The 18,033-nt window shown below is 57.4% G+C and overlaps 1 protein-coding gene across 2 annotated transcripts in view; it reads right to left on the minus strand.

Annotated features, from left to right (window-relative positions):
• Positions 1–7,031: 7,031 nt before the first annotated feature.
• RAB7A (RAB7A, member RAS oncogene family) overlaps positions 7,032–18,033 on the minus strand; it is a 44,318-nt gene continuing 33,316 nt past the window's right edge. For both annotated transcript variants that reach the window (XM_061129015.1, XM_061129014.1), the window contains exons 2-6: positions 17,245–17,305; positions 15,137–15,263; positions 10,797–11,015; positions 9,334–9,462; positions 7,032–7,679 (exon numbers count right to left, since the gene is read on the minus strand). In XM_061129015.1, coding sequence (XP_060984998.1) covers positions 7,584–7,679; positions 9,334–9,462; positions 10,797–11,015; positions 15,137–15,263; positions 17,245–17,297 — 624 coding nt within the window. In that variant the 5' untranslated portion in view covers positions 17,298–17,305 and the 3' untranslated portion in view covers positions 7,032–7,583. The remainder of the gene's footprint in view (positions 7,680–9,333; positions 9,463–10,796; positions 11,016–15,136; positions 15,264–17,244; positions 17,306–18,033) is intronic.

Below are 18,033 nucleotides of genomic sequence, written 5' to 3' on the forward strand. Positions count from 1 at the left end.
ACTGAACGCAGGGGTGCGTCTTTCTGAATCACACTTCTGTTTGGACACATGTGCCCAGGAGCGGGCTTGCTGGGTCGTGTATTAACAGTAGCTATGTTTTTAGTTTCCTCAGCAGCTCCCATACTGCTTCCACGGCGGCTGCACCAACTTACATTCAGGTCTTGAATCCGTTTTGCGTATATGTTTGTATGTGTCGTTAGAGAAGCTTCCGATTTCTTTTTTACATACAGCTGTCCGGTTTTGCCAGTGGCGTTTCTTGCAGAGGCCGCGTCCCCCCACTGCGTGGCCCTGCCTCCCTTGGTCTAGCGCGGGTGACCACAGGGGCGGGCACACTGCCGCTTTCTGCCAGTGCCGTCGCTGTGTTGATGACCGCAGCGTTGCGCTGGGTTGGCCAAAATATTCGTCCGTTTCTTTCTGTAAGATAGCTCTGGCAGCACTCAATTCTCTTCCACTTCATTTGAAACGACTGTGTTCCGTTGTATGGTGACAGCTGTTCTATCAGGATGCGTTTTTAAAAATTCAAAATTGGTGAATTTTTGTGCAGCCATTTTAGTACTGAAGATGGGAGGGGAAATAAGCAACATTCTCAGCGCAGTGAAAGTGAAAGTGAAGTGAAAGTGAAGGTGAAAACACAGCTGAAGCGCAGAGAGAGCTCTGTGCAGTGTACGGACAAAGTGCGGTGACTGCCTGCCTGTCAGAGGAGGTTTGTGACGCTTCCTGCTGGAGATTCTTGCTGCACGATGCTCCAGGGTTGGATAGATCAGTTGAAGTTGATAGCAATCAAATCGAGACGCTGAGAACTATCAGTGTTTATACCATGTGGGAGATAGCAGATATACTCAAAGTATCCTAATCAAGTGTCCTGAATATTCATTGGAAGGACTGATGCTGACGTTGAAACTCCAATACTTTGGCCACCTGATGCGAAGAGCTGACTCACAGGAAAAGACCCTGATGCTGGGAAAGATTGAGGGCAGGAGGAGAAGGGGACGACAGAGGATGAGATGGTTGGATGGCATCACTGACTCAATGGACATGAGTTTGGGTGAGCTCCAGGAGTTGGTGATGGACAGGGAGGCCTGGCGTGCTGCAGTCCATGGGGTTGCAAAGAGTTGGACACGCCTGAGCAACTGAACTGAACTGAACTGATCCTAATCAAGCCTTGAAAATCATCTGCACCAGCTTGGTTTATGTTCATCACTTTGATGTTTGGGTTCCACATACGTTAAGCAGGAAAAAAAATCTTTTTGAACATATTTCTGCATGTGATTTTCTACTTAAACATGATGAAGTGGGGAGTGAGGGCGTGATGGGAATGGTCTAGAATTCGTGTCTGTGGTTACAGAACACTGTGCGGACCCTAAACCTGCTGAACTGTGTACTTTTGGGGGGTGTGTGCTATTTTATTCACGTTTAAACTGCACCATCAGACACTGAACTTAAGTACATGCTGGCCCCATGTCCAGATTTTTGAAATAAAGATGGACAGGCAGCTTCAAGGGTGCAATGTATTAAACTGTGCCCAGGATATTAAACAGAGACAATCCAGGGCGGGAATAACTGCGTACCTTATCCATCTGCTGGCGGTGAGTGTGGGGACAAGCCCAGCACCTGGAGAAGCCCGCTCAGGGCTGACTAGAGGCCCTTGGCTGTAGTCAGAATCTGCCCTTGACCTTCAGACTTGGACAAACCACAGCGTCTGTCCATGTACAAAAAGCCCCCGATTCAGGGCAGATGAGAGCGCAGCATGAACATAATGAGCTTGGCTCTGGCCGGTCAGGACTGGGGGGCAGGTCTGCAGTGAGCGCGGCTGGCCGGAGGTGGGGCGTGTGCAACTCCAGTCTGGGGTCTGTGGTCACAAGCGCGTCCAGTCTAGAGACGCAACGCCGAGTGCTTCCTGCAGCTTCCCCCGCCCCCCTAGTTTCCAGACAAGTTCCTGGACGCTCTTCACAAACGCGAATCACCCCCTTCAAACGAGTGAACCCCCTGGTCTGTGGGAGAGAATGTGGCCTTGCCCGAGAGAGGCCTGCCTTCGCCCGCGGTCTGCGGGAGGCGTCCCACGTCGCCTGTGGCAGGCGTGTCTCTGGTTAGGGTGGGGGCGGCCACACGGGGTGAGGGCACTGGAGGCTGGCGGGGCAAGTCCGGCAGTGTGGGCCGGGGCCGGGGCGAGGGTCTCACCGGGTCCCGTGTGAGTTTTGTGAGGGTGCACGCCATCAGCTCTCCTGGGCGGACGACCAGGCGTGAGAGGGCCTCCCCTGGCCCCCCAGCCCCTGCTCTCGGCCGTCAGCTCGTTAGGCCAGGCCCCATCCTGACATGGAGGCCGGGGTGCTCCGGGGCCATCATCGGCCACTAATGGAGCCCCGGTAAACACTAGACGCCAGGGCTACTGGGAGCCACTCTGTGGTTGGTCCTTTCATCCTCTTAAACATCACTTTTCCAGAGAAAAAGCTTTGAATTTTGATGGAGTCCAATTTATTGATTTTTTTTTCCTTTTATATAATACAGTGTTGGAGCCATGTTTAAGAGTTCTTCACCAAGGCTTAGGGCTTGAGAATTTTTCTGTTTTTTTTTTTGAGAAGTTTCATAGTTTTATAGTTATAGTTTTACAGGTTCTGATTCATTTGGAGTTAACTTTTATATAATGCACAAGGTTTAGATGGAGTTTTTCCCTCAGGTAACATGCTGTGAGCTTTGGGCCATCATGACTCGATATTGTCTGTACTGTGAAATGATCACCACCCATCGTCATGTCCACTGAAGTCTTTGTGATGAGAATGTTAAGGTCTACTCTCCCAGTGACTTTATGCAGATTTATGAACCAGTCACCGGGCTGTACGTGACCTCCCCAGGACTGACTTTGTAAAGGCCTTCGTAACCTTCTGACCCTTCACCCACGGTGCTCACCGCACATGCAGACTCTGGTTCCCGGTGTGTTCACCACGTCTGTGAACTTGGGTTTTTACTGTTTTGTTTCTGTTTCTCTAGATGCCACACCAAGTTGAGGTCATGGGCAAAATTAGGGCAATGCATGTGGAACACACTCATTCACAGGGTGAGAGACTGGATCAGGGTCAGGCTCAAGGTCAGGTTCAAGGTAAAGTTCTGGTTTGAGGTTAAGTATGAAGTCAACCTAAAATCAGGACAAGGCGTGGTCACAGTGGGTAAGTGACAGTCATTTCAAGGCCAGGCGGTGTCAGGTCAGTATCACTGCAACAAATCACTGCTGTTTCTCAGACGGAACTTCCTCTCGTTGGCTGGAACTGAGATGAATGCAGACACACCACCACACACGCGTCTCAATTCACATTCTTACTGGGAGACAGAGCAAATTCAAAGGATCTAAGGAGTATGACAGATAAGAATTTGCATTAGGGCAAACGCTCCACATCCCATTCCCTTCAAAAGCACATCTTACTCCTTGTTGGAGCCAACTTGCTTCTCTCAAGAGCACGTGCAGTCTTGGGAGGACTGCGGGAAAAGACACTGCACTAGTGGAGTTCAGTCTCCGCCTACTTCTTACTGTGGACAAACCAAATCCAGGTAAGTGTAGCTGCGTGTGTGCGGCGCACAAGATGACGCTGGGCTGACGGGACGTTAGGATGGGTGAGTCCCAGGCTGGAGAGGAAGTTGTCACAGTGGGCTTGAAAGTTGGAATATAACAGGGTCAGATTCAAGGTCATTTCAAGGGGACCATGCTTAGGATGATTTGTCAGTGAGGAGAGGAAACTGAGGTCTGAGTCAAATTCAGTTCAAAGTCAAATCTGATTTAAAATTGACTGGCTGTGGTTGGGTTCAGGGCCACGAAGTTATGTTCGAGCTCATTCCAGAGCACGGCAGGCCTGTGCGGGAGCATGCAGAATGAGCCGTATTGTAAGCGTGGTCTACCATCTAACATTATCTGAGTAAACGGACTTTCTCTATGGCTCTTCACACTTATTTTCCCAAGATAATTTTAATAACTTCATTGAAGAAACTTTTGATCCAATACATTTATAAATAAGTTGGTGAGTTTATAGAGCTATGAAGTCACCGTGGTCCACTCTAACAATGCCTTCATCACTCCACACAACTCCACTGAGCCTGTCTGAAGCCAGGATCCTGCCCCCACCCCACTCAGCCCCGGGTCCCCGCAGGTCTGACTTCTGTTTAAATTTGTCTGTTCTGAACATTGCACATGAAGTCACACGGTGTGTAATGTTCTGCATCCTCCTCCTCTGCTGAGGCTGAGGCCCGTCCGTGTTGCTCATCAGTTTCTTGTTTCTGCAGAGTACATCCACTGCATGGACACTTGTGTGATCCCACACTTGTGTATCCATTTGCTAGTGGAGTTGCTTCCATCAGTTCAGGTGACTTGCTCAGTTGTGTCCAATTCTTTGCTTCCATATTTCACCTGTTATGAACAATGCTGCCAAGAGCACTGGTATAGGAGGAGGGTTTGAGCGGGTATGATTTTATTTCTCTTAGATTCACAGGAGTGAAGTTGTTGGGTCATATGCTAAGCGTATGTTTAGCTTAAGAAACTGGCAGATTTTTCCAGCAGGGATTGTACTATTTTCATTCCCACCAGTACTGTGGGGAGGTTCCCTTTTCTTGAAGTCCTCATAATGCTTGGTATTGTCTTTTTTGTATTATAGTGACCCTGGTCCATGTGTAGTGAAACTCCTCTGTGTGTGTTTGTTTTATTAAATACTTATCGGGCTGCATCGGGTCTGAGCTGTGGCGTGCGGGCTCAGCAGTTGCAGCGCGTGGGGTTACTTCCCTGGATGCACGTCGGGTCTCAGTTCCCAGACCGGGCACTGAACCCACGCCCCCGTGCTGGATGGCAGACTCCCGCCACTGGACAACCAGGGGGTCAAGTTCCCCCATCACGGTTTTAGTGCATGCGCTGCCGCAGGGAGCACCCATCACGGTTTTAATTGGCATTTTCCTAGTGACTAACAATTTTGAGAACATTTTCTAATTCTTAGAAAACAGTTTGAATGTTTTGATAAAATGTTTATGTTAATTCTAGTCTTTTGCCCATTTTGTTTTCTTACTATTGAGTCATAATAGTTATTATTTTTCATACTGTAGATGCAAGGTCTCCGTAAGATACATGATTTGCAAATAGTTTCTATGTTTGGCTTACATGGTTATAGCACTATTAAATATATTTTAAAAACAAGGCAGGTCACTGTAAGGATAATCATTGCTTTTTGGAGGTGGTTGAGGTCAGAGGGCAAAGTCCGTTTCCCTGTCTTGTTCACGGTCAGGACCAGAGGGCTGCAGCCTGGTTTGTGACGTGAGCACCACTCGGGGTCCACTCACCGCGGCCGGGCACCGGGCCCCCCGCGCCCAGCGCAGGGGGCAGGGCCAGAGCGCGGGGAGCCGCCGTGGTCGCGAGCGTCCGTGGTGTGAGCCCAGAGCGGCCGGAGGGAGCAAGCCGCCGTGGTCGCGAGCATCCGTGGTGTGAGCCCAGAGCGGCCGGAGGGAGCAAGCCGCCGTGGTCCCGAGCGTCCGTGGTGTGAGCCCAGAGCGGCCGGAGGGAGCAAGCCGCCGTGGTCCCGAGCGTCCGTGGTGTGAGCCCAGAGCGGCCGGAGGGAGCAAGCCGCCGGGGGCCCGAGCGTCCGTGGTGTGAGCCCAGAGCGGCCGGAGGGAGCAAGCCGCCGGGGGCCCGAGCGTCCGTGGTGTGAGCCCAGAGCGGCCGGAGGGAGCAAGCCGCCGTGGTCGCGAGCGTCCGTGGTGTGAGCCCAGAGCGGCCGGAGCAAGCAAGCCGCCGGGGGCCCGAGCGTCCGTGGTGTGAGCCCAGAGCGGCCGGAGGGAGCAAGCCGCCGGGGGCCCGAGCGTCCGTGGTGTGAGCCCAGAGCGGCCGGAGCAAGCAAGCCGCCGGGGGCCCGAGCGTCCGTGGTGTGAGCCCAGAGCGGCTGGAGCAAGCAAGCCGCCGGGGGCCCGAGAAGCGCGGCGGGTAGCGCCCAAGGCGCGGTCTGCCAGCCTCCAGCCTCCCAGCGACCGATACGGGGCCGTTTCTAACACTGGTCCTCGTGGCATCTGCCGTCCCAGGGTGGCTCATCTGTACTGGAACGTGGGCCCTGCTGCCCAACCTTCCGGTCAAGACTCAGAAACCCAGAACCACGCAAAGGCCGCGTCTCAGCGACCACGCAGGTTAAACCACAGCAAATCCAAAGGCCGCTCACGGCCCCGCCTCTGCACGGACAGCGCGCTCTCCAGCCGGGATCCCCCCCCCCGCACTGTGATCAGAAACATAGACGGCACACACCGGGGGCCGTGCTGAGGGGCTGGATGGGGGGAGGCCCGCAGACGTGCTGCGGTGCCGCTCGAGAAGAAGCGCCGTGAGGGCGACCAGCTGCAGGGCCGCCCCTGAGCCCAGGCCTGGAGGAAAAGACGGGGCGAAGACAGATGGTCTTTGTTCTTGGTACATTTTATTGGCATCACGTTCGTCTCTTTACAGAACTTGGCCCACACCCTGGGACGCAGGCCCTGTGAAGCAGGCTACAGTGCGGGGGCGGGGGGGCGGGGCAGCCCCGCCAGGGAGCGGGGGGCTCGGGGGCTACACTGGGGAGTGGGGGGCGGGGGGAAGGTGTGCTCACCGAGGATGCCACACCCCGAGAGGAGCGCCTTCTAGAACAAAGGTACCGTCGCTAGGACAGGTCTGGGAGGGCCTCCTCTCCCTCTTGGACGTGGATGCTAATCTAACGGGAGTTTTAAAGTGTGGAGCAGGAAAGAAAAAAAGGGAAAATGAGAGTTTTGTGAAACAGCTGTTTCTCCATTGCACACACCAAAGTATTATGCAAATCACCTCTTGGAAAATTGGTACACAGAAGGGAACGGGACAGTTTTCCCTGGAGAGATGCAAAGCTGTTTGGCTCTGAAGTCTTTGATAAAAGGCGTACATGATTCTCCTGTCTACTGTACAGAATACTGCCTCCTGCTGGACTTCAACTCTTGAGGTGCTGAACACGCTGAGATCCAGACCAGGTTCAGCCCTCTGTCTCTACGCCTGCATCACAGGACTTAAACACATAACCCAAGAATTTCTTACACTGATTTATACATTTTAATTGGTTGCATATATTAACATGTACTATAAGATTCTTTTCTACGAAGCATTACATAATAAATGGATACTGTAAAAAGATCTGATTAGTTAAAAGTAACAAGCATTAACAGATACATACAAAACTCAGCCTGATCAGACTGGGTGTGAGCCTGTGATGGAGCGCAGGGCACCAGCCTTCCCACGTGGCGGCCTTCACAGGAGTGGGGGTAAAAAGACCACAAGACGGTTAAAAAAATCAGAACTAATTAGACACAGATTAACTGTAAACAGTTCTCTCTCCAGTGGACAAAAGGAAGAAGCTTCCCACGCAGACTCCACCCCAGGCGGGGGTCTGCCGCCGGCCCTGCTGCCATGGAGCCCGGGGGCGGGCGGTGGGTCTGTCGGGCGTGTGCGGGGGTCGGCGGTGTGCTGGGCTCTCCGGGCAGCGGGGTGAGAGATGACTGTCTGTGTGGAGACGGGGGCTCGTGGAAGAAGGCCTGCGTGTGTTCTCGGTCGTGAGGGCTCCGTGCTCCGCTCGCCCGCCCCCTCAGCAGCTGCAGCTCTCGGCCGCGGGCTTGGTGCGGTCGTTCTTGTCCAGTTTGATGGGCTCGGGGAACTCGTTGTACAGCTCCACCTCGGTTTCCTGGGCAAGGAGAGAGGCGATGACCCCGGGCCCGGGGCGGACCCCGCAGCGGAGGGGCCAGGCGGGCAGGACGGGTGACGAGGAACAGGCTGATGCCCTCTGCCCACAGGCGCCCGCTCTGGGGGCTTCTGCCAGCGCCCGACAAAGCCATGGTCTGGGGCCCCGGCCCTCGCCCCCCGCGAGCTCGCCCTGCGCGCCTCTCTCTGGACCCAAGTCTGTGGCTGTCTCTTCCAGGCCTTCAGGAGAGCGCGCTCCCACGGCTGCACACGCAGGGCCTGCCCGGGACAACTCCCTCACCGTGGGGCCCACGGGACAGGGACTGGGGTCATTTCACGGGGACGCGGGCTGAATTAACATGTTCCCAGCCAGGGGCAGCTTCCTGCTTCCTAGGGGAGAAAATTCACCCGTCCCTTAGACACGAGCACGCGCAGTCGAGGTCCTCCAGGGAACCTGCTCCGATCACAGTGCTGGCCACGCCCAGGACTGCCCGTACTGCGAGGCGCTCTCCCCCTGAGGGGCGAGCGCCCGCGGCCTGCTCCGCTCACAGCTCAGCGCCACCAGGACCTTCCCGCCCCGGAGGCGAGCGGCTCCAGCCCCAGTGGCCTGTCCCGCCTGCTGCTCCCCGCCCTGAGCGGTGCTCATCTGCTTTCTGTCTTAACGGAGGCCTCAGAAGAGGCCGGGTTCGCTGGCCCCTCGATTGAGGACTTGTGGCCCCGAAACCGACAGAAAATAAAAGTGTGTCCTTGAGCCACGCGGTCTGTGGAGTCTGTCTGATGCCTGCTGCTGACTGACAGTTGTGCGGTTCAGTCAGAACCTCCGGAAGGTTCATTTATTTTGGGGGGTGGGGGGGGTGGGAGAGGATGGAGGAGGACAAAGTTGCACCTGGAGTACAAACCTTAGTTTAAATGGATAATGAACCACACACAGCCAAGCAGACAGACAGAGCTAGTGAGGGCAGAGGCAGTGGGACCGGGACGGCCCGCGCAGGGAGCACGCAGACTGCAGAGGGGCCCCGACGCACGCGGGGGTGGGCTCCAGCAGAGGGAAGTTCTCCGTTGCGGCCACAGGGGCTGAGGAAGGCCCGCCACACACGGCTCACCCCTCAGCTGTGCGCACGGCGAGTCCGGGGCGACGGCCCCTCTGCGGAGCGTGGGCGCTGCTCCGGGGGCGCCGCCGCGGTGCCGGAACCGAGGGGCACCACTGTCCCCAGGGACAGCCGGACGGTCTGCCGCCCGCGACCCCAGCTCTAAGGGCACGAGCGCTCAGGGGGAGAGCACTGCCCTGCCGCCGGGGTCGGAAGAGCCTTCACCGGGCGCGTGTCAGCAAGACGCCCCTGGTACTGGGGGGGGGGCTGAACAAACAGCACAGAGGAAACGCAGAGGAACCTTCTCCAAGGAATACGCTTCCTAGAGCCTTTGGGGTTAACCTTTATGAGAATCGTTTAGGATAACTCCGAACAGGAGGAGCGTGCCAAGCAGGGCAGGCCCTCCCGAGGGGCCTCGGTGCCCGTGGAGCTGACTCAGACGACGGGACGGGCCGCTCTCCAAGGCCCGCCACCGCCCCTGGCTGCAGAGGGCCCGCGGGGAGAGGTGCAGGCGGAGGGGGCCAGGCCGGAGCTCCGTCCCCACAGGCGCCGATGGCTGCAGACACCCACCTGCTTGAGCGCGTTCCGGGCGATCGTCTGGAAGGCCTGCTCCACGTTGATGGCCTCCTTGGCGCTGGTCTCGAAGTAGGGAATGTTGTTTTTGCTGTAGCACCAGGCCTGTGCCCGCTTGGTGGCCACCTGAAGGACAGGCAGGGTACAGGTACCAGGAAGAGCAGGCATCCCACCGGAGGACCCCTGGGACCCGCCCGCCACCCGCCCACGCGCCAGCCCCGCCCCGGCCCCGCCCGCGGCCACCACGCGCCAGCCCAGCCCCGCAAGCGCCAGCCCCGCCCCCGGGCACCGCCCACCAGCCCCGCCCCTGGCCCAGGACTCCAGGTCTGCAGCCCCTCCTGTGACTGCTCAATGCACCTGCCTGGGCCCCTGGCCTGATCGCACACCCAGACCCCAGAGCCCCCAACCCAGTCCCCTCCTGTTTCCTGACTCCTCCCCACCCCGCACCCGAGCCTGTTTTCAGGCACGAGAGAAGGACTAATTCATTGAGGAGAGAGCTGACTGGTCAAAAATAAATGCGGCTATAAGGAGATCCAACCAGTCCATCCTGAAGGAGTCCTGGGTGTTCATTGGAAGGACTGATGCTGAAGCTGAAACTCCAATACTTTGGCCACCTCATGCGAAGAGTTGACTCATTGGAAAAGACCCTGATGCTGGGAGGGATTGGGGGCAGGAAGAGAAGGGGACGACAGGGGATGAGATGGCTGGATGGCATCACCAACTCGATGGGCATGAGTTTGAGTAAACTCCGGGAGTTGGTGATGGGCAGGGAGGCCTGGTGTGCTGCCATTCTTGGGGTCTCAAAGAGTCGGACACGACTGAGCGACTGAACTGAACTGATACTTAAGAAAACTTGATCTACATTCCCCAGAGAGATGCTACTGGAAAGGAAGCCAGAGCAGTTTTACTCAAAGCCCAAAGCAACGCCCTCACCCACGGGATCTGGGGAGGCCCCCGGAGCGCTAGGACGACAGCTGAGGGCAACCAAACCCTCCTCCCGGGTCAGAGGCAGAGATGCCAACAAGCCCAAGTCACGGCTGTGCGGGCGGTGTGGGGGTCTCAACGGGCCTCCTGGGCCCCAGTCCCCAAGGGCAGCCGGCCTGGAGACGGTGCACCCCCAGAGCCATGAGGCCAGAAGACCGAGGTCCCACGGGGCCTAGAGGTCAATCCCAGACAGGAGCCAGGAGGACTGGCAGGGGGCCGCTCCACGGGGCGCTCCGACCCCGCACACCCTCCCCGCTCTGCTCCCAGGGAGCTGGGCCCCACCCAAGGGCAGCCAGGAGCCCCCTTGTTAGCTGTACTCTGCCCCTGCAGGGGTCGCACGCAGACAGAAAGGTGGGGTGATCCTCGGGGCACGTGGTTCTTTACCAGTCAAACCTGAACACTGGCACTGTCCCCGGGGCCTCACGCCCCCTTTAAAGGCGGCCCCCACTAAAGACCCCACTGTCGCCAGCACGCACCTGTCTGTTTTCGAGATCAATCTTGTTTCCCAACACAACAAAGGGGAAGTTCTCGGGGTCCCGGGGACTGGCCTGGATGAGAAACTCGTCTCTCCAGCTGTCAAGGGTCTTGAAGGTGTTGGGGGCGGTCACGTCGAACACCAGAACGCAGCAGTCGGCGCCTCTGTAGAAGGCCACGCCCAGGGACTGGAACCGCTCCTGTCCAGCCGTGTCCCAGATCTGCCCAAGACACACCGTCACTCCTGGGGGCGCGGGGGACACCAGGGCCACCCCAAGACGAGCACCTCAGGGCTCAGGGAAGGGGCGGAGCACCCTGACCGCTGGCAGCTGAGTGCACGCGCCCGAAGCCCGGAGACGCTCCAAACTGTGCGTCCTGATCCAGGTGGAGGTCACACGGGGAGGCATGCAGGGAGAAGCTGCGCTGTAACCCCAGGAGCTCCGTACTCGCAGAACTTCCCGCGGGGGATCATCTGTTCAGTGTACGTTTACTTTTGTTTATTTGGCTACACTGTGAGGCTTGCAGGATTTTAGTTCCCCAGCCAGGGACTGAACCTGGGCCCTCAGCAGTGAGAGCACAAATCCCAACTACTAGGCCAGCAGGGAACTCCCAAATTGTACATTTGTTTACATTTAAGTATCTTACTGTATATAACATTTACCTTAAAAAAAAAACAAACTTATTTTTATTGTATCTCAAGAGACAAAACAGAAGTACTGTGTGAGGAGGGAGAGGGAGGGAGGGAGAAACGAAGGGAAAGGCAGTGAGAACTCAGCACAGAGGGCAGGTGCTGACCGAGGGCACAGCGGTACTCAGCCCTCAGAGCTTCCCATCATGCACTGCCCCGCCAGGCCGGGACGTAGGGCACACCTCCTCGATGCCCCAGACCCCAGCAGGGCCCCGGGTCGCCGGGAGGGACAGCCAGTGTTCCCAGGACAGGCCCCAGTGCCGGGGCAGAAGGCACGCGGTTACCTCCGCTGACAGCAGTTACCAGCTGCTGGACCCTCTGTCTGTCTGTCTGCAGGAAAGCACTTAGCTTCAGAACAGCACGAGAATCTGAACCATCCTCACAGCCCGAGTAAAAACGATGCCCACAGCACCGGCTGGGACTCAAGGCCTGGGTTTTAGGTCAACATGGAGTGCAGACTGAGCCACCCGTCTCATCTAAGACTCCGTGCAGCTGGCCTGGCCTCCTGAGACCGCAGCACTCGCGGAACACACCAACCTGCCGGGGCCGCATGGACGGCCTCCTGCACAAATCCGGGCCGATGTCTGCCCAGAGGCAGCGAGCCCACACGAGGACAACCCGGGCACGGGGCCGTGCTGGGGGCCCCATCACGCCAGCAAGCTGCAGTCGCATCGCGGACCTGCCGCTGCGCCTCTGAGGCCCTCTGCACCGGAGTCGAGGGAGGTGCGCCCTCCTCCTCGCAGCCAGGCACCCGGGGGGCAGAGCAGCCCGCCCGGAGAACAAGCCGCAGCCGCCGGACCCACTGCAGCCTCGTTCAGCCTCGCCACTGCGCTTCCCGGTCGTTCTTGCTCCTCTGGCTGCTTTCAAGTTTGTCTCAAAAAGGTGTTTCTTTCAACGTGGTTTTTCCAGTCTTCTTAATTTACCCCTCTTGGAATGTGGGCTTCCCTGAATCTGTGGACTGGTACCACACCTGCGGTGGAAACTTCCTAGCAAGTACGCATCTCTGATCTACCCGCTCTTCCGAGGCAATGAAAAGTCGGAGCTGCTCACCCAGCCCTGCTTCTACCTGCTCCCCTTCCCATCACTCTCCTTCCTCTCAGCCCGCGACTGCTGTAGCCCATCTGCCAACACTGTCTAACTTCTAATTCTGGGTTGCCGTGTTTCACTCTCAGCAACCCTACTGACCCATGCCACCTGCTTAGTTGCTTCTCCGCAGATGCACAGATGCTTCATTTCTTTCAAAACAAAACCCCTCGAGCTGCCAGGGAGGTTCCCGCTGGTCCTTGCTGTGCTGCCTTCTCTGAATCATCTCTCTTCGGCATGCTGCTGGAGAGAAACAGGAGGACCTCTAGACCTGGAATGAGAATGCCTTTGTCCGGAGATGGTGTTTTCATTCACTTCCAGCCTTTCACGCTGGCCGCAGAAGCCTGAGCGCGCCTCTGTTCCAACCCGAGGACCACGTTTTCTTTCGCACTCTTTCCAGACTCTGCTCGGTGCCCTGGGTTCTCGGCGGGTGCACCGACTTCAGGAAACTTTTAAGATCTGAGCTTATGGGGCTTCATCAGACTGGCCCCGAGCTGGGAGGGGCTGGGTCTCCCTTCTGCAAGCCCTCGTGGCTACGAGAACCACGGCTGTCTGTCTGCGCCAGGACACGGGGGTCTTCAGGCAACACCTGAGCCCGGGACCCGGATGCAGCCCCCGGCCGCGCCGCAAAGCTGAGAACTCACCTGTCCGCTTGCTGCTCCTGCACCCGTACCCGTCTTCTCTCCCCAAGTGCTCTAAGGATTCTGGCTTCTGGCATTCCAGTTTTCTTTGAGGTGATTTGCTCAGCTCAGTGCTGAAGTTCACGGTTTCCCCCGCTGAGTGTAACCTGAGGTTTACCTGTGCAGTCTGTCTGCGTTTTCTAAGCCTCCCACACGTCCATCTCTCAGGCGCTGTCTTCCTCAGTCTCCAGCCCTTGTCCAGAAGCCTCCCGTCTCCTCACTACCCCCTCAAGAACTCATCTTCTGTCCGGAAGTTGTGCATCTCCCGACAGGGTGGGCTTACCTTTGTCTTCGGCAGGAGTGACAGAGGGTTATGTCAGATCCTGCAGACAAAGCTCTCTGTGCCCCATGGAGCAGAGACATGTACAGCGAGACGGGGTGTCCCCCACCAGGGGCAGGGCAGCAGAGCCCCAGGTGCACCCCACAGGGAGCATCACCCCTCCCGGGGACTGAGGCCTGGGGTCCTGTTTCCAGAGCCCTCCCAGGCCCCAGGAGCCCTGCGTGTCTGTGTGTCCAACGGGGCCTCAGCTCCGCAGCCCGCCCTGTGCAGGCCACGTCTCGTCCTGAAGACTGACAGAATGCCATCCCTGCTGTAAATCCACAAACCACCGCCGCAGGAGCCTGAGCTTATCAGCAGCTTCCGCTTCTCTCTATCTGGAAATCTTTTCTCTCAAGCTTGGCTTACGCAAACTTTCGTCACACACACAGACTGAGGTTTCCCTGACCACAACGTCACGTTTGTTTCCGGTGTACCACCTTATGGTTTTGCACTTTTATGTCACATAAGGGCCCCCACAACATCCAGTGGTTACAGTTCTGCCACCTGGAGAGCACCCCACAGCCCCCCACCTGCTTACTGTGCAGCCAGAGGCCCGCACCTCTGGACACCGGACCTGCCTGCCCACCCCCGCAGGCCGCTGTGTCTAATACGGTGCGGCGGCAGCCACATCGGCACCACCTGGAGCAGCGCGTGCCCCGGGAGCCCAAGACGCAGCTCGAGGTGAACACGGGTAGACGCTCCCACCACAGCCCGTCCCATCCAGACGTCTCAGCAAGCCGGGTGTCAACCAGGACCACACGGCGTGGTCTCCCCAGGACAGCATTCAGGGCAGAGGACAGGGCGCAACCGCTGTGGAGGCAGCGGCTTCCGGACACAACACGGGGCTGAGAGCTGGCAACGCCGGGCGCCAGAAGCTGGGGTGGGAGGCCTGGCCGGCGGAGCCCTGAGAGGGCACGCGAGGCTGGTGGGAGCTCAGCTCCTCCCTAGGGGTCACGCCCAGGCCCCTGTACTGGACGCGTGGTTGGAACCACTAGACCGCCAGGGAAGCCCCAGAACGTGAAGCCTCTGAAGGAGCCAAGTGAAGGAATCGTGTTTACCCCAAGTGTTGAAAGGGAAGCCCTGGAAATCAGATTAAACTGCTACATGACAAAGCCAGACTCCCTGAACAAAACTCAACTCAAAGGGCCATGGAGAGCACAGATGAGAAGCCAGGAACATCACTATAATGGCTGCTGTGAGAACCTAGGAGAGACGCAAGGGTTCTTCAGCCTAAAGCACGAGGCAGGCGTGCTGAGAGAGAGACGACTTAGATGCTTTGGAGACGCAAGACTGAAACCTGTAAGCTGCCAACTTTATAGCAAAAAACTAGACCGAAACAACAACAAAACCCAGGAAGTCCAGTTCAATTCTAACTTTGGGAAAAAAAGGAAAACTGCTGGTGTGGCTTGCAGTACTGAGGACGCCCTTGGTGTCTCAGGCTGTATCGGGCAGGCCACTGGAAGGGGACTGCCTGTGAACATAACCATGAGGCCTGACCAAAGGGAGGGCAGCACCAGGGCAGAGGCCGCCAGACCACACGAGCAGGCCGGGCCGTGGAGGGGAGGCGCTCACCTGCATGGTCACTAGCCTGTCATCCACCATCACCTCCTTCGTCAGGAAGTCTGCCCCTATTGTGGCTTTGTACTGGTTACTGAACTTCTTGTTCACATACTGGTTCATGAGCGAGGTCTTCCCGACTCTGAAATTGGAGAAAAACCACAAGTGTTAAGTCAGGCAGGACGGCACCGCACACTGCCTCTGACGCGTGCAGTCTGGAAGGACCATCTGTCCTGCAGAACAGGGCGGGCCCCTCCCAACGCGGGGAAGCCTCCAGTTCACCAAGTGATGGTCACGGACAGAGGCCAACAAACGCCCTCCTCCTAAAAGAAGCTCCAGCAGTAAGATCCCCCACTCGTTCAGAAGTGTCTCTGCCATCCTGGGTCTCTCCGTTTAGTGGTGGTTATTCAGTCCAAGAGAGTAATGGTCAGAGGAAGCCACTGGCTCCCAGCACACATTCACACCAGCCAGACAATCTGCAACTCTTGGTTTAGTCAGTAAGTCGTGTCCGACTCTTGCGACCCCATGGACTGTAGCCCTCTGTCCATGGGACTCTCCAGGCAAGAACACTGGAGTGGGTTGCCATTTCCTTCTCCAGGGGATCTTACCAACCCAGGAATCCAACCCGGATCTCCTGCATTGCAGGCAGATCCTTTACTGACTGAGCTATGAGGGAAGCCCAGACCGAGCTTAAAATCTGGAGCAGAAAAAGCACCAATATTCCGCCAAATCGGAATCCACCAAAGCAGGCTCCCGAGAGGTGTTTCAGTAAGAGAACTCAGCAAGCTCCCAGCTGAGGAACACCTTCCTTTCCGCCAAGGAAAACACTTGCTTCACTGGCAGAGGACCTGGGAGGACAGCCCAGGGCAGTGCTCCCCGCCCGTCCACCTGCGCCCGAATGTCCAGCGGAAGACGCCGGGAAGTCTGTCAGCAGGCGAGTCTAGGGACGGGCCGGAAAGCAGCACTTTCAGTAGTGATGGTGGGGCGGAGGGACCGGAGCGAGTGAGTGCGGGAGGGGCGGCAGGGAGAGTGGAGACAGACCGCAAGTGTGGATTCACGGATGCCAGCCAGCGCTGGCCCACAGCTCGGGAAGGACCCTCACTTTTAAAACCAGGTGATTAAGGAAGCCAGCCAGGGTAGGAAAATCACTGCCTTTTTAAAAGAACTTTGGAACAGGAGGCACATTTGCATTTATTATATGATTTTCAAAAGTATGCAGCCTCTGGTCTAAGATTTCAAGGGTCACTTCAGATGCCAAGTCCGAAAAGCTCCCCCCACACCCCCTGGAATCTTCCCAGCGATCACAGAACTAATCAGTTACTTGGTCACTGGAGACTCAGGCCCAGCCGGAGGCGGGTGCAGGCACGCCTCACTCTCAGGCGGTCTGCAGAAACTGCCTTCCGCTTGCGTTTTCTCTCTTGCAGACTGCACGTCTGCGGCAGCCCTCTGTCAAGCTCGTCGGCTGGCACCGCTTTGCCAAGGACCTTTGCTCCCTTCACGTCTGTCACATTTTGACAATTCTCGCAGTAGTTATAACTCTTCCATCATTACTTTGTTATGATCTGTGATCAGTGATCTTTGATGTTACTACTGCAAAAACATGACGTCTCACCGAAGGGTCAGCTGATGGTTAGCATTTCCTGGCAGTAAATGATTTTTAAATTACAGTATGTGCGATGCTCTTTAGACATCCGGTTACTGCTCGTGTAAGTGGTGACAGCGCAGAGCAAACATGACTTTTCTATGCCCCGAGAAAGCAGACGGTTCCCATGGCTCCCTTCCCTGCGATGCTGACGCCGCGGAGGTGGTCTGTAAGCACCTGCAGGGTCTCGGGCTCTGCCTGTGTTGCAGCGCGCCCCAAACCTGCAGCATGGGCGTGCCACCATGCAGCAAATCCACACGACTCTCCTCCCGCCTCTCACCAGCTGGGGAAAAGGAACCGCGTGCAATTATCACTCACTGAGTTCAAACAGCCACCATGTTCTCCAAACTGGGGACCACGGGCCCCACGGCCAGGGTCAGGCAGGCTCTGCTGTGACCCCACGGCAGGGAGACCCAGCCCCACGGAGACCAGCGCGAGAGCTCCACCAGGGTGTCAGCTCAAGTGCCGGAGGGACGCTTACCCAGAGTCTCCCAGGATGATCACCTTCAACAGCACTTTCTTCCTCGAGGTCATCCTTCAAGCTGGAAGAAAGGAGAAGGCACATGAGCAGGACAGAACTGCGAGGGGAGCCCCGCCCTCGGCACATGCACCGATGCGGCCTGGGAGCTCGGCGCCCAAGCCTTCCGGCTGGCTTCCCCCTGCCGCCTAGGGCCTGGACGGAGCACCCAGCTCAGCACGGGACTCGGGCCAGGAGCACACCAGGCAGCACCCAGGGGAGCCTGCAGGCGCACACGGCCCTCCGGGACGCTGAGGCGGCACGGGTGAGCCTCAGTGCTGCTCACGCACGCCTCCTCAGGGGCGAGCCCTTCGTCCACCGTGAAGCAGGACGCCTCTCCCCCTGATGCCGCCTGTCTTCAAAGCACGGACCCTGCACACAGCTGGAGACCGCGGACCGCCTCACAGCCGGGCGTTAGGCACCCGCGGTCCTGCCCCTGCACTTCAAGCACGTGGGCTCCGCAGTCCTTAAAAAACCCTCAAGGGCGTCCCTGGTGGTCCAGGGGTTAGGAATCCACCAGCCAATGCAGGGGACAGGGTTTCCAGCCCTGGCCCAGGAAGTTCCCACGTGCAGCGGAGCAACTGACCCTGAGCTGCCCGGGAGCCACGGCCGCTGCGCCCAGAGCCGAGCTCCGCACCGAGGAGAGCCTCTGTGGCGACGGGGCACGGCTCAGCCAGAAACCCTCCTGCAAGCGGACGCGCGGCTCAGGGCTGCATGTGCGAGGGTCACCTGGACTCGACATTTTAATGTTAT

Source organism: Dama dama, chromosome 24 (assembly GCF_033118175.1).
Source record: "Dama dama isolate Ldn47 chromosome 24, ASM3311817v1, whole genome shotgun sequence".
In the NCBI taxonomy this organism is placed as follows: Eukaryota; Metazoa; Chordata; class Mammalia; order Artiodactyla; family Cervidae; genus Dama; species Dama dama.